We start from the raw sequence: 26,589 nt of genomic DNA, 5'->3' as shown, positions 1-26,589 counted from the left end.
ACTATTAAACACTACTTAATGTTAAGACTAAACTTTGAGTTCTCTTCAAAATCTAAACAGCATCCCAACTAAGGCTCTTGGTTTTGTGGGTGTTTGTTTATTGCTTTTGGTCATTGATGCTAGCTTGGATTTAGAATTACGTGTTGTTAAAATCTTAAGAATATATTCTGTAGCAGGAGAGGTTTAATCTTCCTCTTCTCTCTCACCTCTTCATGAGTTTAACACAACCTTTTTTTCTCCCAAGGTACCTGTGAGAACAACGTCCCGATCACCAGTCCTGTCCCGCCGTGATTCTCCACTGCAGGGCAGTGGGCAGCAAAATAACCAAGCAGGTCAAAGAAACTCCACGAGGTTTGTAAACCTACATGTCCTCTCCTTTCTTAAAGTGGAAGGAAAAGACTTATGGGAAGCCAGGCGTTTCCAGAGAACTTTTGGCATTGTCTGTTGGACATGAAAAGAAGATTAATTTGGATCCATTTTCAGCAATGATTAATACTAATTTCCTCTGGTGTAGCATGTGTGCCAACAAACACTGGCAAAATTTCTTCTTCCCTCTTCTCCTTTGAGTTGCCTGCCCTGTAACTTTGGCAGTAATTTCAAAATATCCTTAAGATTTCTGAAAAAATGTGACCATTCATGAACATCACGGCTTTTGGTGTAACAGGTCATCTTGGGCGTACTGGCGGGATTACTGGCAGCAGAAGTGTTTGTAACGTCTAAAGTGAAGAAAGCTCAGAAACTGTCTGGCCTCTTGGCCAGAACCAGACTTGAAGAGGGGGAGAAGCGTCCATGAGCTGTGACATAGAGCATCTGAGGTTAGGAAGGGGCTGCCTCCAGAGCTCAATGGAGCAACATGGACAGGCCACCCTGGAGTTGGCTCACTGGACAGGGGTGAGGGTATGCTGAGAAGGACAGGCAGTAATACCTTTTTGGCTTGTGCTTGGGTGGTCAGGGCACTTCTGAGCCAATTTTAAACCTGCTGCATGCAGGCTGAGAGAACTGTCCACTTTAGGTTAGATACGTAAGAATGGCAGGTAGCCAATTCCAAATAAAAAGAATAGCTTACACCCACCTAGACTTTTTTTCTTTTATCACCCTAAATAAGGTAATGGGTATTTCAAAGGGAGCCACTGCCTGGATTGTGAAGCATCACTGGTGCCCTTAGCTCAATGTTAAGTTGCGGGGACAGTGGTTCAGTCTTAGCCTGAGGCCTAAAGTTTTGCTAACGTGAGCCAGTGTGAACCAGTGCTCTTTCAGATGAGTTTTTAGCAAAACACTGAGGAAGAGTGATGCTCAGGTTTAGAAACAGGAATCTGAAACTAAAGCGTGTGACAAAGACTTTCTTCCCTCCCCTGATACAGCAATATAGAGCCTCGTCTGCTATGGGAAAGGGTGGAGAAGCTCGTACCAAGGCCAGGTAGTGGCAGTTCTTCGGGTTCAAGCAACTCTGGCTCGCAGCCTGGCTCCCACCCTGGCTCTCAGAGTGGGTCTGGAGAGCGATTCCGGATGAGATGTAAGTCCTTCCCCTTCATAACGTTGCGTTTCTAAATTTATGAAGTTGTGAAACACTCAATAATGAAGGATGATAACCCTCACTGGGAAACACCTTTGACCATGCAGTATCAAAGATAAGCTAGTTTCCAGTACCCCTCTTGGCTGTATGTCCTTGCTTGGGAAAGATGGTAGGCGCCTAACTCGTCACGGAAGTGTATCATTGTTCTTTGATTCACATTCCATCACTGCTGCATTTTCCTATGTACAAACAGCCCACTCTCCATGCTGTCATAGCTCCCCTCCTCCTGTGTGCAAGGGCATATTTTCATGCTTGTTGCCTTTCACCTTGGTGGGTGTTGATGGGGTGCAGGCTGCTCCAGATGCTGATGCAGGTTTTCCAGCTTGTGGCCACATTCGAGGTATCTTCTTTGATTTACAATGGTGTGACAGTTTACTTTGGCTTTGGTCACAGGTCAGCAGCACCTATACAGATCACAGCTTATGATGTTTTTGTGTAGTCCTTCAGGGACAATGTAATAGTGAACCAATGAAACTTAGGTCTTGCTGTCAGGCATCGCCTGATAACCCTCTCACCTCTCTTCCCCACTCCAAAGTGAAGTTAAAAACCTGTATTTTAGCTCCCTGCTTAATCTGTTTTGTTCTGTGTTCCTTTTGGGGTCTTGACACATGCAGCATCATCCAAATCAGAGGGTTCGCCATCGCAGCGTCATGAAAGTGCACCTAAAAAGCCTGAAGAGAAAAAAGAAGTCTTCAGACCTATCAAGCCTGCTGTAAGTTGCATCCACTTACCCCTGCACCGCCCACCCCCCCCCCCCCCCCCCCCCCCCTTTCAGGTAGGCCCACAAAAAGTACAGCATGAGCTTCCATTCATGGTGCCATTGGGGGTGAACTTCAGCTTCAGTTAGAGTTTGTAGCTGTGGGCCTAGCAGCATGTCCTGGGCTCTGCAATTGCTTGCAAACATCACAAGTACTTTAAACATTAGAATTTGCTCTGCTTCTGGGGTTGATTTCTGCTCTTTGGTTTTCTTCCTCCCTAACCTTTGCCTTTCTCTCTTTCTATCCTGTGCTTCCTTCCTGGGGCTGGACCAATGATCGTGCATTTGACCTGAATGTGCCCATGCTGGGCTGAATGGTGCAGGGAGAAGTGGTAAGACCTTAAATTGTTGCTATTTTCTGTGAAAGTTTTTTCTGACATTTTCTTTATCTGACTGCTGTTACAATTGATTACAGCTCTATGCCCACTTACATCTGGGGGGTCACAGTGGGTTTTCACGCTATTTCCAACTTTCCTTAAAACTTTTTTCAGTTGCTATTATGACAGATTTGTGTGCTATTATCACTAGCACACAAATCTGTCAGTTAAAGCTGCTTTCTTAAAGAAACACAGAGGTTGGTCCTTCACTTCAGATAGTATAAAGTGTGAAGTGTTTGCCACAAACTGTATTCAGCTGAGTAAAGCATAGCTACACAATTGAGAGCAGGTTGCACTGACTGCAATCCTGGTTTACCCTCACTCTGAGCTGCAGACAGAAAAGCAGGTTATGTCCCATACTATTTGACAGTCGTATGACTGAGCTGGTGCTAATGAATCTGACTTCTCACGTGAGCTCCTCAGTGCCGATCTGTGCAACTGGAAATGGATCAAAAGGTTTCAAGATGATCAGCTCTCTGCAACTGTGCCTTGGGTGGCTCAATAAGTCTTAAGATCTTTCTGCTACCTTGCTGCCTAGATTTCTTGTGGTGGATCCTATTCACGTGCAAAGTTTGGGAAAATGAACTGTGGCAGTCAACCACTGTGTGAGAGTGGGCCTGGGTGCTTGTATATGTCCTTCAGGTGGTATAATGGGATAAACTGGAGTCATAATCAGGATAGTTTGGATTCAGAATATGCAGATATTTCTACAATATGCCAAGGCCTCCTTAGGTTGACTCTTTTGGTGTTTTAATTTATCAGAAAGTGAGTTTTGGTAACTATCAGGAATGAATAATTCAAAGGAAACGGTACCGCTGGGGCTATGGAAGCACAGCGGTGGACAAGTGAGCAAACTCAGGGACTAATTCTGTGAGTTTGTGTTGCAAACTCTTCTCTTCCTTGCAACATCAGTTTTTTCCTCCCTCTCCCATCAGGATTTGACTGCATTGGCAAAGGAATTGCGAGCGGTAGAGGATGTGCGACCTCCACATAAAGTAACGGATTATTCATCCTCAAGTGAGGAGTCAGGGACGACAGATGAGGAAGATGATGATATGGAACAAGAAGGAGCAGATGAATCTACTTCTGGACCAGATGATGTCCGAGCAGTGTTAGTTCTTCTAACAGTGTTTTGCTTCTGTTTTTCCTCTTTAGGAGGTTGAAGGAAAAGGACATTGGATATTTTGGCTTGTGTGTTAGTTCTTTCAGCTTATAACGGTCTATGAGCGAGACATAGCAGCCTTGTATGTTCACGTTTTCAAACACTGAGGGTAATCTGTTCAAAAAGTAGGCTTGTATAAATTATGTCCTTTCCCTCTTCTCCCTTGATTTTTTGTAAAACAAAAAGCAGTGTTTAACGAACTCCTGACCTTTTTTTTTATTATTATAGAGAAGCTTTTCTGGGCAGATTATGTAAATATTCCACTCTGGTCACAATGTGAAGTAATTTTGAGTGTGCCTTGGTGCGGGGCAGTGAAAGCTAGGGCACAAGTGCTAATATCTCACTCCGGTTATTTCTTGTCTGGCAAATAGGTCAACGTTGAACTTGAGCAATGGTGAAACAGAGTCAGTGAAAACCATGATTGTCCATGATGATGTGGAGAGTGAACCTGCCTTGACTCCTTCTAAGGAGGGCACCTTAATTGTCCGACAGGTATTGCTTTTCCTTCCCTGTGCAGAGCTGCACCTTTTCTGTGCTCATTAACCCACTCGCTCATTCACCCATGCTGTTTCTACATTATATTTGTTGTTCGTATTATCAAGACACAGCCGTAGTGAATTTCAGATGAGCAAGGTGTTTGATGCATGCAAAGAGGAGAGTAGCCCTTCACCCCTTGCTTCTGTTTTGCATGCTTTCCAGTGACACCCATGGCAGTACCATGCAGAGTACCTCAAAGTCTGTGGGAGAGAAGGGTAGAAAAGCTGCAGGTGTGTGAAGCAAGTACCTGGAGCAAGAACTTAGTTTAGTTTTACCATAGAAGACCTAAACGTGACTTTCAGGAGTGGGGCTGGGAGGGAGGCTGGGAGGAGCATTCAGAGGTTTTTTTAAACTTGTTTTGAACCTGTAGTTGAGGGCATACAGACCACCCAGATAACATACACACACACCTACATACAAATTCATCCAACTAGTTAGTGCAGGGGAATGGAGAAGCAAAATAGGTGGCAAGGCAGAGAATGTGGACAGAGCTAGAGCGCTGTGTTGTTGCCTTTGATTCTGAAAATACTGCATTGTTGTGCCTCTGAAAGATAATGATTCCCTGCTTTTCAATGAGCTCGTGTGTTAATGAGCGTGGTAGCTTATAGGAGTTTCCTCAGTAATCACATTTCTGAATTTCACAACTGAATGCCAATTTCTTAATTGAGCCCTCTGGTTTGGAAATTAAAATTTCATGCTTATTGTTTTAAATAGTTAGCTGAAGGCATTCGCCAGACAGTCCAAGCTTATATCTGTATAGGATTTAAGTTAGTTTTAAACAAAACAATAGGGGAAGAAATCCTCCCCCCACCCCCAAAAATGTACTTGTCCGCGTTGTGGTGGAAGACTTACTGGCGCAGTTACTCTTCTGTTAATTAGTGGAACTGGCTATTCAAGTCAACCACACAAACTAAGCTTTTGCCTGCCGGAAGAGGTGGGAATTTGTTGGATTCTAGTGGCTCTGCCCACTTCCCCATTCCATCCAGGCATCAAGGCATGGATTATCAGCTTATTTTTAAAAATAATAAAAAAATAAATGTAAAAAGGTAGGAAGTGAGCGAGGGAGAGAAGGAGAGAGGTTGTTAGGGATACAGACCTTTAAGCAGCACTTGAGCAAGACAAGTGTGCCTGTTTTTTCTACAGAGTACAGTTGACAAAAAGCGTGCCAGCCATCATGAGAGCAATGGCTTTGCCGGTCGCATTCACCTCTTGCCAGATCTCTTACAGCAAAGCCATTCCTCCTCCACTTCCTCCACCTCCTCCTCCCCATCCTCCAGCCAGCCGACACCCACCATGTCCCCACAGACACCCCAGGACAAGCTAACTACTAATGAGGTATGTCTTACACCACAGCTGGCTGCTTTCGTAGGGTTATAGCAGCATTGCCTAGTAGCTAGTTTGCAAAGGAACTCCAGCCAATCTCCCCTGCTTTTTTTTTTTTCCTGTCACCTTTGTTCCCACCCCCCAAATAACACATTTCAGTTCTATGTAAGAAGCCCTTAACTCTAGAGCAGTCCCATGCCAAACTTGCCAGTTTACTATTTTTGCTTCCTCTTAGTTGAGTCATTAATTGCATGGCGTTCGTTTTAAACTAAACTTGACTACTTCATTTTCAAGCCAATACTCTTTTTTTTTTTTTTTTTTTTTTAATTCTGTTTTATTCCGGGAGCAGGCTAATTGCAAGCAGTGTGCCTCTTAAAAATTGGCGGTTACTTTTGGCTTTGTCAGTAAAGGCTGGGCTAGTAACTCTGCACGTATGAGGAGCTGCTTGTGGAAACTCACCCTACGGAAGAGGAAGCGGCCATGCAGGGATTTTGCTCTTTAAAGCTTGCCACACGGGCTGGGTGAACAAATCAGGTGTTTCCCGGGAGGGTTGTAAAAGCCTGGAGTATTGTTGCTTTGGAATAATGAATGGGGGAAAATCTTTGGTATTTTTCCAAGTACATGTGTGCTCTGAAAAGCAGCTGTGTAAAGATGACTGTTCTCTACCAGTGCTGGTGGTGTCCAGGTGGAGAAGCGAGGCTTCACCGCAGGGGAAGCTCCCTCTTGCTGTCCTGAGCTTATCCCAGGACGGTGCCTTCCCTTACTCACCAAGTGCTGGTGGGCAAGCCCTGTCCTTCGCGTGTGTGTGTGTAACCCCTCGCAGCAGAGGAGATGCACACATGTGAACGAAGGGCGTCATTCGCCCCTTACCAACCCTAGCAGTAAGCGAGGTGCCTGGCATGGTGGCTCCACTCCCTGCTGGGTGGCCAGCCTGGCTTTCGGGAAAAGCCTTTTTCTATATGCAAGCAGGAGTGGTACAGAGGGAGCAAAACTCAGTGAAAAGCAGCTGCTTCTTCTCAGGGTAGATCCATCCTGCCATGTAGGCGTGCAAATGCTGTGATGAGAAGGAGAGGTTGCGGTGAGCTGGGTAGGCTGATGGCAATGCACGTGTTCACCACAGGATCAAAAATGCTTCTGAACCACATAGCAGGAGGGTGGGTGGGAGGGAGGGTTTCCTCCTGGAAATTCGGTTAGCATAATACTTGATTTTCAGCTATGCTTCGTTGGTCTTTGATCTTTCTAAAAGCGCACTCTTGTAGGTTATAGAGATCAGTTGCTTGATCCAGGGATACTCTTGCTCATTACTTTGATCTAAGCAATAAATAAGCAGGGTTCAGTTAACTCAGCTTGGGAAGTGGAGGCTGTGGCAGTGGCTGGTGGTGAAGGAGCCTTTCGGTATTGAGCTGTGCAGTGGAGTGATACACTCCTGAGACCCATTGCTATTTTTTCTGCAGAGAGTAGAGGCTTAGAGAGATCAGAGGTTGAAGATTAGTTGATGATAAAGAAGTGTCTCCAACTATGTTTGCATAAAGCTGAGCAAAAACCCAGTACTGCTTGGTATCACTTACCCACGTGCACGCCCTTTATATATGTACACTTTTTTTTTTTTTTCACTTGTCCCGTTCTTCTTCAGTGTGCAATGTTGTCACTATAATACTAAACTGGCAAGGGTTTTTAAATCATTCCATTTCCACTTTTAACAGTTCATTGTTTCACTTGTCTTCTTCCTTTCTTTATGTTTTTTCATGTTTAGACCTCATAACTCAGCAAGCACCAGTGATTTTATCCACTACGTATTCATAGCTTCATATCACCGTTTGCTACACCTTCCACACTAATGAGCCCCTTTGTTCGATACAGGTTTAATATGTTGCTTTGTCAAATAAAGGTGGAAGAACCTGCTGCAGCTTTCTGGCAAGAGGCTCAGGTTAAACAAAATAGGGAGAACAAACATTAGTGGACATTGAAACATAATCCATCGTAGAAGTGAACGCTTGATCCCAGATGGTCCTGATTTTGTTGCACAAGCCAAGAGATCAAACTTCATAATTTATTAAACTAGCTCACTTTAGGAGATGCTTCATAAATTCAGAAGTTGTAGGTAGTGGACAGCTTGCAGATAAGTTAGTATGCATACATTTAAGCAGATTTTTTTAAAAAAGAGACATTCCCTTACTTTGTGCCTGATTGTAGTGGCCAGTCCTAAAAATCTTCGCTAGCAGCTGAGGTGACAGGGATGATGATTTAGCTAATTACATTTCACTGTAACATGCGCAGTGTGCATACGTATCTAGTTCAGGTATGGTGCCCCAGTGCGTTGTGTATCTATAAAGGAAGTATAAAAGCTTGGGGAGGCTCTGTAGTGTAATTCTGTAGTGACTTAAAAATGTTGGTTGTTGTTATCCATGCTTTTTACTGTCATTAATATTAATAAAGTTGAAATTTACATTGCAGACTCAGTCCGCTAGTAACACACTCCAGAAACACAAATCTTCCTCCTCCTTTACACCTTTTATAGACCCCAGATTACTACAGATTTCTCCATCTAGTGGGACAACTGTGACTTCTGTGGGTAAGTAAAGTAGCTGAAGACGACAATTGAAAAAGGGTTCAGTGACTTCAGTGGCTCTTTAAAGTACTTACAAATGTTACCATCATGCTTTTTATTTGATTTGCAATGGATTGCATAGTTTTATTTCTGTTTCCATTTACATTTCTTACAAAAAGAAGGATTTGCTCAGTATTCTCAGTTACTGATTTGGGTTGTATGGTGTAAAGAATATATGGCCAGAATTTAGCACTTGGCAGGTATTACATATACTTTACTTTTCTTTTTTTCAGTAGGATTTTCTAGTGAAGCAATGAGATCAGAGGCGATAAGGCAAGACCCTACACGGAAAGGATCAGTTGTCAATGTGAATCCCACGAATACGCGGCCACAGAGTGATACCCCAGAGATTCGCAAATACAAGAAGAGATTCAATTCTGAGATACTGTGTGCTGCCTTATGGGGTAATGCCAACCTCTTCATCCCTTGCCTCCTGCACTTCTGAAGTGCAGATGTGCCAGTATGAGCTTACAGTCTTTGAGAATGTATCTCTGAAACCTTAGCTATTTCTCTGCATGTGTTTAACGCTTGTTTACACATCTTGTTGCAAGAGCTGATTATTATTATGTTTTTTACAGTATGTTGCTTCTGCTTTGATATAATTTCCCACTGCTGTATGTATGCTTCCGATGGCACAGTTCAGGCTTCATTCAGACAGTCGGAATGTCCTTTTCAGCTCTCTAACCCCTGCTAGTACATCTCTTGCAGCTTTTGGGAGCTTGTGATCATCTTTGCATTGTACACGTGGTGCGCACAGAATATTTCTTTTGAAAAATAATCATCAACTTGAGCCTCTTGCTAATGTAGTGTGGTGGAGCTTGATTAAGATACGTTTCGTAAGATGACTTTCCACCTCAGTCATTAGTTTATGTAGGAAGGAAGAGGGAAAAGAGGACGGAAGGAGGAGCATTTTCCAGTCTGAGGCTGTGGCTTGGTTTTGTTAAGAGTGGTTAGGGCAGAGAGAAGCTGGGTATGGGATGTCAGCTGACCAAGTGTGTGTGGCCTTCTTGTCACAAGGAATAATTTATGCCAGTGTCAGACAGTTAGTCAGGATCCTACACTGGTGAAAGGCTTAGAGCAGTGCTTCCCGCCTGCTACAATGTGGAGTCACTGCTGCAATACCCAGCGAAAGCTTTTCTCTGCTGTGTCTCGTTTCTTTCTTGGCCAGAATCTGTGGAGACACCTGAATTTTTTCATTATCTAGATGTTAATAGATGATGCTTGTGTATATTATGTACATATTTATGTAGTATCCCTGAACTTAACAGACTGTAAATACATATGTGTGTCATTTTAAAAACGGTGAAGAAGAGAGTTGCCCATTCCCCTGAGTCACACAATGATTGTATAAGTAACACAGTACACTCATTGTTTACATTTTCACAGCTCTTTCCAAGGCTCTAGTTCTCTTGGGGTTATTTCCAGCATTTCTTGTTTCTCAGAACAGCACTGTTGTCCTATCCTTCTTGCCTGCAAAGCCATGTCAATTAAATAGCTCTCCCGACACCTTATCTTCCTATCTGCTGTTTTCTTTATTTCCAGAATTTACTGGTAAGAATTTGTACCCTAATGCTATTTCTGCATGTATTCATATGAATAATTCCCTGATAAAAGGAAGAGTTGTGAAAATGTAAACTTTCAGGCTGTGAGAGGGGGAAGAGAGAGGGAAATCGTATAGGATCAGTAAAGATGACTCATAATTTCTGTGATCTGCCTTGTTTTGCCAGTAGCAATTTGTGTTAATGGTTTTGTATTTCTTTGATCTATGTATCTGACTGTTACGGTGATTTAAAGTATAGGTGTAAAATCCTAGAGCTGTTTTACAGCTGTAACAAAGCACCTCCTTGTTGAACATTTGGGGCAAAACTGATGGTGATGCAAGCTGGTACACATGCTTATTTCTTGATAAGGTTTAGCTTCCTTTACTCTTAAGCAAATTAAGCTATTTCACAGTGACGTTTCTTTTTCAAAAAGAGGGGGGCTTGCTTTGCTTTGTTTTGCTTTGCCTTTGCTGGTGGTGATGCCATAGTAGCTGGCTGGTTGTTGATTGCATTAGGTCTATGGTGCTGTTTCTTCTTGTTCTGAGTGGTGAAAGTCAATGGATGACAGACATGGGTGCAGTAGCACAGATTTTTACACCCGGCCTCCACAGAGCGCTTGTACTTTTTCAGGAAACGTTTCCATTTGTTTGAAAAACCAGAATTGTAGGGTGACGGCACAAGAAGTCTGCTGGCTATGAATAAAGGCAGTGCCTGCATTTTAAAATACAGGCACTGCTTTCCACCAGTGTAGTAATTCATCAGTTTAACCTCAAAATGCATATAGCTAAGGGAAGAGGTCATAGACGGGTGCACGTGTAAACTCAAAGCAGAAACAACTGCACCACAAAGGCAGCAGAGGAAGAGATGCTGGGTGGAGGTGGGAGAGATTGAGCCCTGATGTGCAAAGAGGGGAAAGGACCCTGAGGGAGCAGTTTGCCTGTGACTTGCTTTGAATTATAATCCATGCTGGAAAAAATACAAAAATACGTGTTGAAGCTGAATCACTTACAGCTTTAGTCAATAGGACCTGGAGCTGCGGGAAGGAGACCGACTGCTGGGCGCTTCCTTGGCTGTTTTGGTGCTGCTGCAGCCTGTGCCAAGCTCTGACTCAGTGCTTGCCTTGCTCTCCCTGCTTTCTTCTGCTGCTTCCCAGTTTGAGGATGTCTCCCAGTACTGGAGACCATCAGTGTGAAGTGCCCCTGGGGGCTGTGGGATGGGATCCAGCAGGTGCAGACCCATGTGGGTGATGCAGAGGCAGGAGGAGGTCAGGAAGGGGACGGAGGAGGTGTCAGCAGCTGAAGGAGAGCCTGAGGGGGCAGTAGGCCCTCTCCCAAGACAGGTTAAGTGCCTGCTGGTATCCATGGGCTCTCCTGCCCGGAGGATGCAGAGGAGTAGTAGAGCAGCAAATCTGAGCAAAGAGACGTGACGGTTTCTGGGGACTGCTGGAACCTGTGGTGTTTCTGTACTGAAAAGGCAAGAGAGAGGAAAACAGACATGCGTGATGGTTTCCGACCTCTCCATGGGCTATGCCTGTTTTTCTCATCCAGCCAGAGGCTTTTCAGAGTGCCCCAGCACCAACAGCTCAGGCCCCTTGCCTGTCATTACCTCCTCCTGGCTGCCACTTTGCTCACTCCCTAACCCCCTGTCCCCTTTGGGAGACATGTCGTGCCCCTTGCGTCAGGGTGAACGTGCCCTCCCTTTTGCGAACCGCTCCCATGCCTGGTAGCCAGGGTGCTGTTTTAGGTAGCATTCCTCGTCCTTGTGAGCAATGCCCTTTTTCAATACTGTGGGAAGGCACATCACTGCTGTAGGTGCAGACTGCACTGAGGTGCAGAATCCTGTGCACTGGGCCCATGTGCTACGTTAGAAAAGGTTCGTCATGGGATCAGCCCAGATGATACATTCATTGGCACCAGTGCGGTTGTATCTGGGGATTAGTTGTCTGACTAGGGATTAAGGCCATTAAGCAATATCGCTATGATCATCTTGTGTGAGTTTCGCTTTTCTTATTTGATTATTTTATTATGCTTAAGGATGACAGGTTTTACATTGGGTTTGCAATGTAGAAGTCTAATAAAGCAAGTCATGCGTTTGGTTTGCTTTCCATTCCGTATACCGTATCTGACCTCTCTCTGCACAATTTATGAGCTCCTGGACTGAAACACTATTGCAAGAAGCTGGCCTACTGAGTTTTCTCATCTGTATTTCCTTGATCTTTAGGAGAAGTTTGTGGAAACACAAGGTTACTGTAATTCCTCTAGTTTTAACATTCAGATTGAAAAGATTGTTGGGAAGCTGAGGACCGACCCTGTGCCTATCCTTGTACAGGAGGACTGCGCAACAATCTGTTTCTCCCAGTGGAGACCAAGCCCCTACCACTGCTTTTTTGCAATGTCCTCGTCAAGAGCATCCTGTTAACAACCCACCTACCAACAGCTGATACATCTTTGGAATGCATAAACTTCGGTACTGCTTTGTACCTCACCCCTCCTCCAACATTAGCTTGCCTTTTTGTTTGGAAAGTGGTGCTCTGGAAAGCTCTCCATGGTCTACCAATCTCTCGCTCTCTTGAACACTGCAGTTTGGTATCAGTAGTCACTGCAGGCAGGTAGTGTAGAGAGCCTCTACATCATGAGATCTTCCAGGCTGCAGGCAGCTGAGACCCAAACAGCAGTGGTTAGACGTGCTTGAAATAAGACAGTTGCTAGATAAAGCATCAGTTCATCAGAATATGTGGAAAATCTGCCTACTAACTTGTAACTTTGGTTTTGTTTTTTTCTAGGAGTGAACTTGTTAGTGGGCACTGAAAGTGGTCTCATGCTGCTAGACAGAAGTGGTCAGGGGAAGGTTTATCCGCTCATCAATCGAAGACGATTCCAGCAAATGGATGTACTTGAAGGGCTGAATGTCTTGGTGACAATTTCTGGTAAAGTTAACTGTTCAACATGATTTTTTTCCCCATCTGGCATGGCATGGCATGGCAAGAGCTTTTCTTGGCAGCCTGTGTGTTGAGGGGGAAGTCCTGACGTGACTGAAGTCAGTGGGTTTTCCATCATTTCACCTCTCTGAGTCTACAGTTCGCTTCTGCAAGTGAATCATTTTCCACACAACACCCTGCGCGTGCTTGCCCCCTGTCCTTCCTCCTGTGGGGTGGCCTTTAAAAATGCTTGCATGGGTTTGGGAGAAAAGTCTGGCTTTGTTTCTTTGTTCTGTGTTTGGGAGCTGTAAGTTAATGCTTTGTGAAGTTTGTAAAAGTGGCGTCCTTTCCCTCTGTCATGATTACTTTCAATGTGGCCTCTTTCTAAAACATGATTTGCTACTTGGGTTTAAAAACATCTTGAGTGGTAAAATCTGTAAAATGGGAAATGCTCTTGCAAAGTAGGGAAATAAGTGATGTGCAGTGAGCCTGTGTGTGTTCATGAGAGGTGGATATGATGTGTACGTGATGTGGAAACTACCAACGTGAGAAGGCAGGTCAGTGCAGCTTTTGGCATTATCTCTCGCTGGGTGCAACTGCAGATGGCAAAGCTGCAGGAGATGAAGGGTAGTGGTGATTGTTGTGTTTGTTTTGTGTGCACTGATGAAAAATGTGTTTTATGAAGCTTGAGGTTCCAGACTCTGTGGCTCCAGAGAGTTATTGCACAAGGTTGTCCTGCTGTTAAGCAACTTGATGTGATGCACTGTTAATCTTTCTTCACGGGTATTGTTCAGCCATTTACCTTCCTTGTGTTTTGGTTTGTTTGTGAAATCAGCCTTTGCTGTGCTGTGCATGTACGACAGGGAGAGGATGTTAAATGAGGTTTCTCACAGTGGCCCCTGTGTCATGGTTCGGAGCCATCCCAAAACTTCATTGAGACTCCAAGAACCCCTGTGACTCCACTGGTGGAGCTCTCTGGCACTCCCAACACTTGTGCAAAAGGGCACACACCTAGACAATTTAGTGCAATTAATGCATTAGTGGTGTTACGCTACTACAGGTCCAAAGAACCGTGGCCATGCTGGTGTTGACAACATGGGACTTTGTTTCTGCCTGTAACAACTGTATTTTATTGGCTTGTTGTTTGCTGCATTCTCAGCTACAGCTATGCTGTGAAATCTTTAAAAAGAAAAGGTGAATCATGGAGGCTTTAAAAAATCACAACCTTCTGTGTGTCCTTTTGATGTCTAATGCTGTATGTTAAAATGTGAGCCGTTTAAAAAAGCACCGTTGGATAGAGTTTATTCTATAGTAGACCTTGTAAACAAAAATACTATATAAACTTGTGTGAAATCCGTTGGTTTCAAGCATACCCTACACAGACGACAAAGGTCTGTGATTCAATCTTGAGTGTAATTGTTTTAGGTTTGTTTACATTTGCGTCAGTCACGATCTGAGTACCCTGACACATCTGAGTACCCTGACACATCAGTTTTCTTTGTTTCCTTCAAAACTATTGCTTCCTCTGTGGAGACACGCTACATTAACCCTTAAGAAAGCAGCTGATCTTTGGCTGGTTTGTGCCTTCTCCTTTGTTTTATGGGAGATTACTGGAGTATGAGGCAGGAAAGGGGCATCCCTTCCCACTGAGGCAGCGCTGGGGGAGCATACTCAGCAAAACCGTACCATGATGCTGTTATATGTCCCTCCCTTTTGGCTTCTGCGCTACAGTTCTCAATTTAAGCTACCCTCATGCTAGACTTCCCTTAGTGTCTTTTTATTTGTGGTGAGTTGCTCCACCTCTCCAGGCAAATTAGGGATGCTGAAATGAGGTTGTGTTTCTGCAAATGGTCCGTTTTGTCAGATTGACTGTGGAGCTGCCTCTGAGCTTTGTCCCAGGACTGCTACTGCTTCGGTGGGAGCATTGTTCAGCTCCTTGCGGCGCACTTGGCCATATATTCCCTCGAATTTTTTGGGAAGTGATGTGCTGATGGCGGTGAGGTTTGAAAGATGTCGCCACATTGTGCGAAAAAGTTGCAATGTGTTAGGATTTTGAGGGGATTGTCACGTAAAATGGCTTTTAATATACACTCTTGAGTCTGAAAACCTGAAATCAATTCTCCCAGTGTATATCTGAAATACACAACTTTCTGACAACAAAGCTTTTGATACTGCGACACTGAACTACAGCTGTTAACAAGAAAGCTTTGCAGGTCAAAGCAGAGTAGTTAATCCGTTCTTCAGTTCATACTGTTGGGAGGCAAAAACATAGTTTTGACTGATCAGGTAATACAATGCTCAGAGTCATAAAAATGCTGGAGGAGAGAGCAGCGACGTGCGTACAGAACAAACTCCAGTTGGCTCCCTGAGGGTTTTGCCAGCCCGACTGGCTGATGGTTGCACTCAGGAAGGTAGAAAAGGGATGACAGAGTAGAAGAACTGGTTGGAATCTGCCTGCTTAATAATTAAAAACCACAGCGACAATAAAAACAAAAACTCAATATAGGAAAAGGGACTTCGCATTCAAAACTTTGTCTCTGGGAGTATCAGAGCTGGGAGTTCTCACAGAAGTCACTGGCTGATCAGTTTATTTGATGGCTGGGAGCAGAGTTTTCTTTCTTATTTCATGACCATAACAATTAGACACCCCCCCCAAAAAATAATAAAATAAACCCACCAGGTTTTTGAGAGCTGTTTAAATTGACTGCTAGAGAATTACAAGCAGAAGGATCTAATCTGCACGTTCCCAATACGAACAGGAAGAGCAGCATAACTGGTTGAAATACACGTGTAGCCATGTTTATATAACTAGCTGGTCCTGCTCTTTTCATGTCAGGCTGCTGAAAGGCAGAGGAATTTCCTGTCTTGTGACTTTCCTTGTGGTCTAGACATTAAAACACAATGGGAACACACTTGAGAGATTTCTCTGTTGTTTTGAAAAATGTTTTTGGTTGCAGAGAAATACCCTGGTGCACATCATATGAACCAAAAAAAAAAAAACCACCCAAACCAAAACAACAACCTAGCCACGTGCTGGGAAATTCCCGTGTGTACTGTTTGTTCTGAGTCTTCAAGTTTGACTAATCTACTGGGGAAGCCATGGAAATATCTGAGAGAGAAGTTGGCTCTCAGTGGATGGGGACTTGTGATGCTTTTAAAAACATTTGGTGCATTGTGCTGACCTTGAGCCCTCTCTGAGCATTTCCTTGCCCAGAACTGCAGTGCCTTCGGGTCTGGACTATGTTCCTTATTTTTCAGTCTTTCTAAAAGGCCCCTTGTGGCTATTGTTTGCAGTATTTTCATAGGAGGACCTTTCCTTGGTCAGATGTGGGACTTCTGGGAATATTGTTTCCTGCTTTAGTCCCTTTTCGAGATATTTAGAAAGCTGTGGGAGGGGTGGGACTTTAAGCCATGTTTCATAAGGGGATAATAAATATGAAGTCAGGCAATAAATCAGGGTGCTCATTTACTGCCAAATCTGCTGTCACGTTTGTAGTGGGGATAAACAAAGGACAGTGCAATGTTACTTCACATTTCATTTTGTGCCTTCGGAACAGAAGGGCTTTTAAAATTAAATAGCAGGTCCAGTATTTGAAAACAGGTTTCCAATTCCACTTTAAATTTAAGCTCAGCGAACAGATTTTTGACTTGGAAACTGCCTCCTCTTTTCCTCCTGCCCTTCCTCATCCAAGTAATCATAAAAATCAAAAAAATCATAAAAAGATCTTGTAGCCTGTGCATCTCTCTAACAGAATGGCTTGTGCTGCTGGAGTCCATGGAGCAGCCTGTTTGCAAGCTGGGCTTCCCCATGTGCTGCCCAAGCCCCTGCAGCTGCTTTTCTCAAGGAGCCCGGCTCTGTTAGGAGATCCCCTGCCATCAGGGTAGGGGCTCCGTGCCAGCTCCAGGACCCCATTGTGGAGCTGGCTGGGCACAGCAGGATGGTCTTGATGCTGGGGCTTCATGTCCTGCTGCATCCGGTATCCCCTGATTCTGTACACCCATCCCTGTCTCTGAAACGAGCAGCCGGCAGTGAACCGATCCATCAGTAGGCGTCGTGTGAAAACTTAAGAGATAAATTAAAGGTAGGAGCTAAACTCTATAGCTGGATTGGCTGGCAGGCTGCCAGGTGGACTGTCCAGACAAGTCATGGCTTTCTGCAGCGTGGACCAGGACTCTGACACTTGACTGCAGTACAGGTCAGCTGTCTTCCTCTCAGCTCCAAGGGCCATGAAATACTGTCCACAGTCACCCAGTTGCCTCATCGTGGCTGGTGAAGAACTAGAATGGGGCTACTCCACTGACAAGTTAGGCCCCTGAAAGCATCTCCTGTTTTCTTTCCTTGCACAGGGACCTCATGGAGCCTTTTTAAATGGCTCCTAGTCAAAGCAGGGATGATCTCTCTTCCTCACCTCCAGCTTCATCTGTGGGACTGTAATGGCTTCGGGCAGCAGAGCAGCTGGAGGAAGTAGGATGCAAACTTTGAGTATGTGCGTTTAGGGCCGCCACCTCACTAGTTCAGCAAATGCTGGTAAAGTTTATCGTGAACCTCGCTCTGCATTCAAAGAGGCCTTCTCATATTGAGAGTTAAGAGTCTTGAGCTGTATTTTGATGACTGTGGCAGATGCGTTGGCGGTTGAAGATAGGGCAGCCCGGGCAAGTAGTTTCTCTCACTTGTGGAGAAGAAACACCTCTTGCAGTTTCTGTGTGCAGCCTTACAGCACAAGGGAAGAGCTGCTGACAAAGCACTTATCAGCTTTTAGCAAGCGGATGAAGTTTGCATCGGCCATATGAAATTCTCTCACTGCAATTTCAGATACTGTACATTTTTCCTTACAACAGAACTGATATAAAGTGATTCAGTAATTAAATTGTTTAGTGCTGCTGTTTGGTGTGCTTTCTAACCAGGGGAATAATGAACAATCCTAATAAAACTTGACCAGTTTGTGTCTCCGAGGATGATATAAGGGGCGGAAATGTCCTGGTCACCAGCTGGGAAGAATTTGTAGAATACGTTTCATTGCCGTATTCTTCTTCATTTTTGCTTCTTCCTTTCAAACCAGTCCTACTCTCTTCTGATAGCTGTATAGATAATTTTAGGCCTCGAATTCCATCTTACTGCTCTCCTACAGTTTCGTGTGAAAAGGAGCCTGACTCAGCTCTGTGTGTGTGTGTATATATATATATATTTTATATCAGTGCATGACTCTCTGTGCTTTTGTTGTGGGAATATAACCCTTTATAATAAAAGTTACTTGTGTCCTAAGACCCAGACAACCAAAGAGCTGTTTCCTTGGGTTTGTCGTTTTATGTTCATGTGGTATTACCATGTGCTTCTGTTATTGATTACCAGGAAAGCGTGTGTTTGGGTGGAGTCTGCAGTAAAGCTGTTGTGGATGTAAAAACTGAGCGAGACCTCTGTGGTTGCAGCAGTTTCTCCTTCATTGTTATTTTGCTTTGCTCTGCAGAGCTTTCTGTTTGCTTGGGCAGGGTTTTTGCCCTTACCTTCCTATGGAGATAAACCACTCTTTTTCATTTTGTGGCCAGGTAAGAAGAACAAGTTGCGAGTTTACTATTTGTCCTGGTTAAGAAATAAAATCCTTCACAATGACCCTGAAGTAGAAAAGAAACAGGGCTGGACAACAGTGGGCGACTTGGAAGGCTGTGTGCACTATAAAGTTGGTGAGTAGCGAATGCAATAATCAAATCATCGGGATAAAAGTTGGCTGAGAAAGGGAGCTGCAGTGTGTGTAGCTGCTGGGTTTAAGGTTTGGTTTTATTTCTAGCTGTCTTCCTTGTCACTTGGGGTGAACTTTTCTGGCAAAGCACCAGAATAGATTGCAAGTTACTGGGTTAAACTGAGTATGGAGAGGTTTTGCAGTGGGATGCTGGGCTGTGATCTGGAGTAGGCGCAAATCCCCATCTGTCTCCTTCTTATAGCGGATGCAACTTCCAAGAGAGTGCTAATATGGACAGTGAGGGCTGGTAATGTTTCACCACCTCTGTTAGACCCTTTAGGTAACAGAGGACTTTTGTCAACCAGCAGCGGTTCTCTTCACCAACAGGTTTCCCTGATCTTTTGCCATGATGAAATCACATGCTGGAATGGAGTGAAAAAAAGTCTCTCTATAATGTAGATTTTAAAGACTGGGAAAAAAAAAAAAAAAAAAAAAAAAAAGGAAAAAAGAAGGAGAGTGGGAGAAGAAAGCAAGCCCAGCTAGTGCACAAGCTTTGGGGAGGCATCTGGGAACAGAATCATGTGTTTAAATTCAAGATGATTCATTGATTCCCCTTAGCTCATGAAATTTCCTAATGCAGTCTCAGATCCACTGCAGTACAGTTACGGAATGAAGTGTGTTTTCACTAGGCAGGTGCTTTTTGAGTGATTTTTAAGTAACTTAAATCGATTTGGCTGTAGAAACTTCCACCAACACTAGCGAAAGACATGTAGCATTCAGTCAGCGGAATATGCAGTGAGCCTGCTGCCCTGCAGGTGGGGATATGAACCAAGGGCTCTTTCTCCTTCAGTTTCATGATGCATCTTAATGGCCGCTGGATGTTGCCTTTGATTTGGTTTTCTTCTAAGAGCCAGCTCAGTTCCTTTCCAGCTGTGTCAGTCAATGTGGAGCAGCAGCAATCTGACTGAGTTCAGTCTCCTTCTGTCAGGCGTGTGCTCTTGGAAAAACCTGCTAGTGGGGTGTAATCAATAACGATGGCAGTAAGTGACTGCTGAAGCAGGAGCTTGACCCCAAAAACAATTAATAATGTGCTTCTCTGGTATCATACCCCAGGGCGTCAGCAGCATAATGAAGTGGCCTGTTAACAATAGATCAACAGCTATTGAAAGCAGGCTTTCCAGCAGGGAAGCTCTGAAACAAAGAACATTCTCTTCCAGATGAAGAGGGGGTTGTTATCCTCGGCTGCAACCTGGCACTGAACTTCCCTCTGAACCATAGATGTACAGTAGACTTCTTCAGGTAGTGAGAGGCCTCTTTGATAGCCGTGCTTCAGTTCCCAAGAAGGTTGAGCTCTGCCAATAGTTGGGCTCGTGGTCTGGAGGCCACTGCCGAGGCAGCTGACACTGGTCACTTCCTTGTCTCTTTGATGCAACAGGGGTCTCAGACATCAGGGTGGAGTGGTATTTGTGGATCTTGGTTGCTTCAGGCAACTTTTGGCTCCTCTAAATGATAAATTGCTCTTTAGAAACTCAAGATTTGGGTGAATTCCCAGATAGCACTCAGAACAAAGAATGAGGATTATCAAAAGTCCCCTTTCACAGATAAGGTGGTCTTTTTTAACACCCCACTTTTCCCTGAGAAAAAATTCCAAGAAGTCTTATAAGTTGGACAAGACTGAACAAAAGCTCTGTTTTTTAGTCAGTACAGCTGTGGAGGTTGAGAGACTTCTTTTTGTCTGTTGAAAAAGTGTCAAGTCCTTTAACAGTTGTAGTTCAGTAGTCTTCCTGTCCTGCAGAGTAAAAAGAGAGCAAGTAGTAGCTTTGTTTCCCTGTTGCCTACCAAGAGACAACTGCAGGCTTGTGCTGTAGTAAGATATCCAAAAGACATTGAAATAATATTTGGCAGTGTTTTTCTCACAAGTCTGAGATTTTCACTCCTGCCATGTTTTGGTTGGGAGGTGTAATGGCAGAAGGTGAAGATGCACAGAATTACTCATTGTTTTGGTAAAGTGTCATATGCCCCTAAAACCTGGGGTAAAGAGGTTGCTGAAACATCCAGAAGTTTCTCAGTGTCATCTAAATAATGCTATTTTTTTTCTCCCCCTAAAAAGAGTGCTGGAAACAGGTTAACAAACCTCAACATTTGGAAGTCCCCATGGTCTGTTCCTTCTCAAATCCAGATGGCAGCTGGAAATGCAGATCCAGCAACACTTCTGAAACGGCCATTTCCAGAATTTATCAGTCCCCTTCTGAGAACAGTAGTAGTGAACAGAGGTGGTTCTGATGGTTAATTTAGGCAGCTGTTTGAATGTGGCAGCAGAGGTATATTCAAGCACTTGTGGATCAGCTATGTAATGACACTTCGTTTCTGATAAATTCTGTGAATTTTTAATTTTTTTTAAACATGTCATCTCAGACTTATCTGGGGACAAAGGAAAGTGCTCCACTAGCAAACTTGCCTTTTGCTTTTGAAATGGACTTGTTTCTTAACTTTTTACTTCAGTTCCTTTTTTCCTCCTTTCCTTTGGGGAATTTTGCTGTCAGCTTACGATATCACTGCCAGTGCTGTGACTGGAACTGCCAATATACTCCACCAGAGTCATAGCCTTCTTTTGCTGGAAACATCCCTGTCTGAAAACTGATTTTCTTGTCTTGATGAGTAAGCACTGTTTAAGGGGGGGGGGGTGGGTGAAGAGTATAAATAAGTGTGTAATAAGGTAATTCAAAACATGGTGACAAGTTCAGTTACTGATTAGAGTAATGATTTTTGTGGCATTCATGTGTCAAATTGCTTCACTACATAGAATTAGCAATCCTAAAATGCAATGTTACTAAAACCCTCCAAATGTATATAGGTATGGAGAAATCCTGTCATTTTCTGCTTTCCTGACGTAACTGGAACGACTTTGGAATGACTGCTGCATTCTTTTTTGATTTGTTTCATTTCAGTAAAATATGAAAGAATCAAGTTCTTGGTAATTGCATTGAAGAGTTCTGTGGAAGTCTATGCATGGGCACCAAAGCCATACCATAAATTTATGGCCTTTAAGGTAACAGTATATTTCAGCCTTACATAGGATTTTGTCACAGCCACCACTTATAGTTACCCCTTTTACAAAAATGTTCTGACGTTTTATCATGGCCGTATTCCATGTTCTTTGGTAAATCTGCCATGAACTTTGCGTTGTATTTTAATTTAGGAGGTTTTTTAGCTCTTAAGAGGCGGTACACTTGAAGTTCTAAATTGTAACTGAGCGTAAACTAATAATCAAAATGACACAATATCACAACTGTTTGTTTCATCTCTCTAGAAATAAAACATGAGGCAGAGAGAAGTGAACTGAGTCTAAACATCGTCATCTGAGCGGAAGTAGTCATTAAGTGATACACAGCATTGTTATTTTTTTTGAATGCAATAAGAATGAAGTTAGCTGGCTTGGTATAATTACCAGACTGATTTACAGACAATCAGTTACTGTTGGTTGTGCAGACTGAAGTAAACACTGTGGGAGTGTCAAATTGCCCTGAACTTTGGGGAAAACGATTCTTACTAACAACCAAACAGACCAACTAAAGTAAACCCCACAGAAAAATAGCTTACAATATTATGTGATTGAAACGCAACAGGTTGCAGAGTAATCTGTCCTGGTCCGTGAGAGACCTGTTAGCCTAACTGGTCTGGTGGATGGGGACCAGAGGGACATGGGAGGAATAAACCCATAATATGTGCATTAGAGCATGTTTTTATAAAACCTGCTGTGGTTCTAAGCAGTAAAGAAGATCTCACTGATGGTTGTCTTACAGTCGTTTGGAGAATTGGTACATAAGCCATTGCTGGTGGATCTAACTGTAGAAGAGGGTCAGAGACTAAAAGTGATCTATGGCTCCTGCGCTGGCTTCCATGCTGTTGATGTGGATTCAGGATCGGTCTATGATATTTATCTACCAACACATGTAAGAGCTGCTGCTGGGGTCGGGTTTTTATTTTCTTCCTTGTCTGTCCCCGCCCTCCCCCCCTCTGCCCCTTCCTTTCCTCAGATGACCACCACATCTGGCTGTCCCTGTGCATCACTGCCAGATGCTGGCAGCGGTAAATTGGGTGGAGGGGTCTGAGCAGATAAGGCCACTTGTGCTTAGGGGCTTGTGCCTCGCTCTCTGTCCCCTCCTCATGGTCAGTATCTCTCCATGGTTGGGATCTATCTGCTCGGATCTGACATGGGCTGTGTCAGAGGTAGCAGCTAAATGGCTGAGTGCAGTGCAAATGCCCACAGAGGTTGCAGGGAAGGTGGCAGTACAAATGACACAACAGCCCATTGATGAGATTCAACGGGATTGGGAAAGGCCAGGTGGCCTTGACTACCGAGGTTTTCTGTTGTTCATTGTACACGGAGGTGACAGATAGGCCTGCGGTGTGCGATGCAGCTCCCCAAGCACTGTTCATTACAGTGCAGAGGTCTGAGGTCTGCATCTGAGCTACTTGCCCCCAGCTCCCTTTCTGCCCATGGAGAGAAATGGGCAGTCTTACAGAGAAGTTAATCTTCCCTGGTTTTGGATGTCTGCCTTAAGATGAGAGGATTTGTGGTTTATGGGTCTTTGTTGTCATTGTATAGGGTGTCTAGCTCGGGAGAAGCAGAGCTAGCACTCCTGAAGTGAGTGAATCCCCAATCTGCTGTTCTCCAAAATCAAAAATGAGCCAGAACTTTCTCCCAGCACAGGCTCTGCAGCATTAAAACAAAAGGCTTCCTTTTCCCTTCTGTCTCTGTAGATCCAGAGCAGTATCCAACCCCACGCAATCATCATTCTCCCAAACACGGATGGGATGGAGCTACTGGTCTGCTATGAGGATGAAGGAGTTTATGTCAACACATACGGAAGGATAACCAAGGATGTGGTCTTGCAGTGGGGAGAAATGCCAACTTCAGTTGGTAAGTGCCTCTGGCAAATCATATACAACATGCTGTGTGCACGTGGGCAGAAGGAAGGTGCATTGGGTTTGACTTCAGATTCAGAAGCAGCGATGCTGTAGTGTTCCTAGAAAACAGCTGCGCAAAGTGGAGAGTAATTGTATGGATCTGTTTTGTGATGAGTTTTTAAGAACAAAATCCAAACAAGCGAGTTGTGGAGTTCAGGAATAAAAACCTCAACAGGGCCTCTGTGGGCTGATGCAGAACTTTTGCATATTGTGGAAACCTTTCAGTATAAAGACATGTAAGGTGGAAGATGGGTAAGATATTATGATGGGTAATTCTATGTAGATAACAGTGTGTATATCTGATTTGATGTGTTTACTTGAATACACCTGCAGATTGCTCATCTGTCCTAGCATGATAATTCTCCCACATTTCTCCAATTCAAAGTAAGGTAGTTTTGAGAGTGGGAGCAATTGGTGTCGTAAAATGGGCACAGATTTGTTATGTACACAGGCACACACCAGGATCCCTCTTATTGCCTGTGGTGCCGAATTTCAGTGCTGAGCATAGCATGGGCTGTGGTCACACCTTCCTTTTATTGGGCAAGCACATTGCATATTACATGCTTTGGAATGGATGCATGTATTGGGAGTTGACTGCTGATAGCTGTTGGAGCAATGCAATCAATAATGGAGAAGGAAATTTAAGGAAGTTTCATGCACCGCATGTTCGCTCCTGTGGTGATTAACTCTTGACTAGATCTAAAAGCAAGCAGAATTTATCAGCTGGCAAATTGTAGAGCTGTTGGGGACTGGAGTGCCTGTGAAGTAAATGGCACTGAGGCAGCTGACACCATCTGAACATCTCATCTGACAATTTAGAAGCTATTCGACCCAGTTACCACCAGCGACATATTTAAAAATAAGTAAATTTCCATCATGGTGGTATATGCGATGTTATAGGTGTACATTATACTGTTTAATGTCACTGAAAAAAATCTATAAAAGGGAAGTACTGCAAAATTAAATATTTTTTTAATTTGCTTGCTAAGAGTGATTGTTCTTCTTTTTATTTTTCTGTTAAGTATGCGTGCAAATCAGAGGCAACAGCTTATTCTTCATTAAGTTCCCATATGCTATTTTTGGCAGCGTTCCTAAGACTATCCATCAAATTGCCTTTTGAATATACCTCTTCATAATGCTGATGACTTTCTCCTTTATTTGATTTTTTTACTGCTATCAAGAACAGATTTTTTTCCTTGTACGACTACTAATCTGTTTTCCCCCAGTGACAGTCTAAGGAAAAATGCTTGATTTTTTGCTTTATTTGTGCACAAAGGAAAGCAGTATGACAAATAATCGTATTTGCACTTGGAAAGCTTAATGGGAGCCTCTTTTTGAGATACACAGAATGCTTTTCAGACCAGTTGGCTTCCTCAAGGAGATCAGGTTTTTTAAGTATTACTCCTGCTAAAGCAGGCTAGCTCATTTTGTTCTAGTTTTCGTTTTCCCTCTCCTCTTTCTCTGTTTTTGCTGACAAACTCCTTCAAGAAGGGGAAGTAACACTATAAGCCACAGAGCTGGTGCTGGGGACATACGGGAGTGGATGGGTTTAGTCTATTTAAACCTTAGGTTCTGCTTTCTCCTTGTCAACACCTAATTAGCCTGCCTCTTTGCCAAACTTGGGAGAAAAAGCCTGTGTGAAAACTCGATGCTCCTTTCATTTAATTGAAGGTTGTGAAGTTCCCTTTGTGTCATGAATGCTTAGGGAAGAAGTATATAACTAGCATAGAAAACCACTGGGGTATTTTTTTAAAAAAAAAAAAAAAAATAGGTATTTTTAGGCATCAGGAAGGTGCTGAGGACAGAAATAGCACTCTGAACCTGTGCGTAGTTATGCTATGCACATACAGGTAATTTTTAACTGGAATGTGGCAGTATATTCCTCTGCTTTTTCGGTTCCTCGTTGTTGCCCTCTGCCTGTCCTAACGGTCTGTGTGCTGTGTTTTCTTCCCAAAGCGTACATCCGATCCAACCAGATTATGGGCTGGGGCGAGAAAGCTATCGAAATACGATCGGTGGAAACTGGACACTTGGACGGTGTGTTCATGCACAAAAGGGCACAAAGACTCAAGTTCTTATGTGAACGCAATGACAAGGTATAATTTCCCCCCGCCTCAGTTTGTTGCCAAGATGATGTACTTTAACTGGGTGCTTGGGTTGCGCTGACCTGACCAGCGGCCAAACACCCACCCAGCCTCTCGCTCACTCCCCTCTCCCATGGGATGGGGAGAAAAATAGAAGGAAAGCAAAAAGCCTCATGGATCAAGATAAAAGACAGTTTAGTAAGGACAGCAAAAGCTGCTCACACCAGGCAAGATAAGGCTAATTCATGACCTCCAGTTGGCAGGCGGATGTCCAGCCGCTTCCCAGGAAGCAGGGCTTCAGCGCGCATAACGCTTGCTTAGGAAGACAAATGTCATCACCACAATATACCCCCTGTCCTCTCCCCTTCTCTGAGCCTTTGTTGCTGTGCATGATCTTATAAGTTATGAGACATCCCTTTGGTCGGTTTGGGTCGGCTGTCCCAGTATTGTCCCCTCCCATCCTCAGCGCACTGGCCTTTAAGGGGTGAGAGGGCTGGAGGGAAAGCCTGGATGCTGTGCAAGCGCTGTTCAGCAGCAGCCACAGCGCTGGGGCGTTAACAACGCTGTTAGCCACGAAGGCAAAGCCCAGCACCGTATGGGCTGCCACGAAGAACGTCAGCTCCCTCCCCAGCAGACCCAGCACAGCGCTGCGATGGCACTCTGAATATCAGGGGCAGTGAAGGCAAATTGGAGCCGCTGCTGTCCTACCTGTTGAATTTACCAATCTCTTTTCTTTGCAGGTTTTCTTTGCCTCCGTACGGTCAGGTGGAAGCAGTCAAGTCTATTTCATGACCCTTGGCAGGACTTCTCTTCTGAGCTGGTAGAAGTGGTGGGATTTGGCGAGGAATTGCTGACATCCAGAGTCTGAGATCTTCATAACTCGGAATTATTTTCAACTGGAGTACAGACCTGCACTAATGCAGCACTCTGTCTAAATGTGTGTGCAGGCATCACTGGTGTTAGGTTTCTTTTTGTTTTTCAACTGAGGCTGCGATGCAGCTGGTGCTGTAAAGATATTGCCATCAGGTGCTACAATGTCTTTGAGATTTGGGATCACGCTAGAA

At 44.0% G+C, this 26,589-nt stretch overlaps 1 protein-coding gene across 24 annotated transcripts in view; it reads left to right on the top strand.

Annotated features, from left to right (window-relative positions):
* The window catches only part of MAP4K4 (mitogen-activated protein kinase kinase kinase kinase 4), a 168,967-nt gene extending 142,582 nt beyond the window's left edge, over positions 1–26,385 (top strand). For 9 of the 24 annotated variants that reach the window (XM_086482174.1, XM_086482167.1, XM_086482171.1 and 6 more), the window contains 15 exons: positions 245–351; positions 1,362–1,513; positions 2,188–2,285; positions 2,654–2,662; positions 3,643–3,818; positions 4,241–4,361; positions 8,184–8,301; positions 8,571–8,741; positions 12,661–12,804; positions 18,340–18,474; positions 21,419–21,519; positions 22,274–22,423; positions 23,235–23,394; positions 25,398–25,537; positions 26,266–26,385. In XM_086482174.1, coding sequence (XP_086338300.1) covers positions 245–351; positions 1,362–1,513; positions 2,188–2,285; positions 2,654–2,662; positions 3,643–3,818; positions 4,241–4,361; positions 8,184–8,301; positions 8,571–8,741; positions 12,661–12,804; positions 18,340–18,474; positions 21,419–21,519; positions 22,274–22,423; positions 23,235–23,394; positions 25,398–25,537; positions 26,266–26,349 — 1,866 coding nt within the window. In that variant the 3' untranslated portion in view covers positions 26,350–26,385. Of the gene's footprint in view, positions 1–244; positions 352–1,361; positions 1,514–2,187; positions 2,286–2,653; positions 2,663–3,642; positions 3,819–4,240; positions 4,362–5,549; positions 5,742–8,183; positions 8,302–8,570; positions 8,742–12,660; positions 12,805–18,339; positions 18,475–21,418; positions 21,520–22,273; positions 22,424–23,234; positions 23,395–25,397; positions 25,538–26,265 lie in introns of all 24 variants that reach the window. The other 15 variants (XM_086482156.1, XM_086482168.1, XM_086482151.1 and 12 more) reach the window with 3 other exon arrangements.
* The last annotated feature ends 204 nt before the right edge of the window (positions 26,386–26,589 follow it).

The sequence above is a fragment of the Leptosomus discolor genome, chromosome 1, assembly GCF_034619465.1.
Source record: "Leptosomus discolor isolate bLepDis1 chromosome 1, bLepDis1.hap2, whole genome shotgun sequence".
In the NCBI taxonomy this organism is placed as follows: domain Eukaryota; kingdom Metazoa; phylum Chordata; class Aves; order Leptosomiformes; family Leptosomidae; genus Leptosomus; species Leptosomus discolor.
This window is presented reverse-complemented; position numbering and strand designations above follow the sequence as displayed.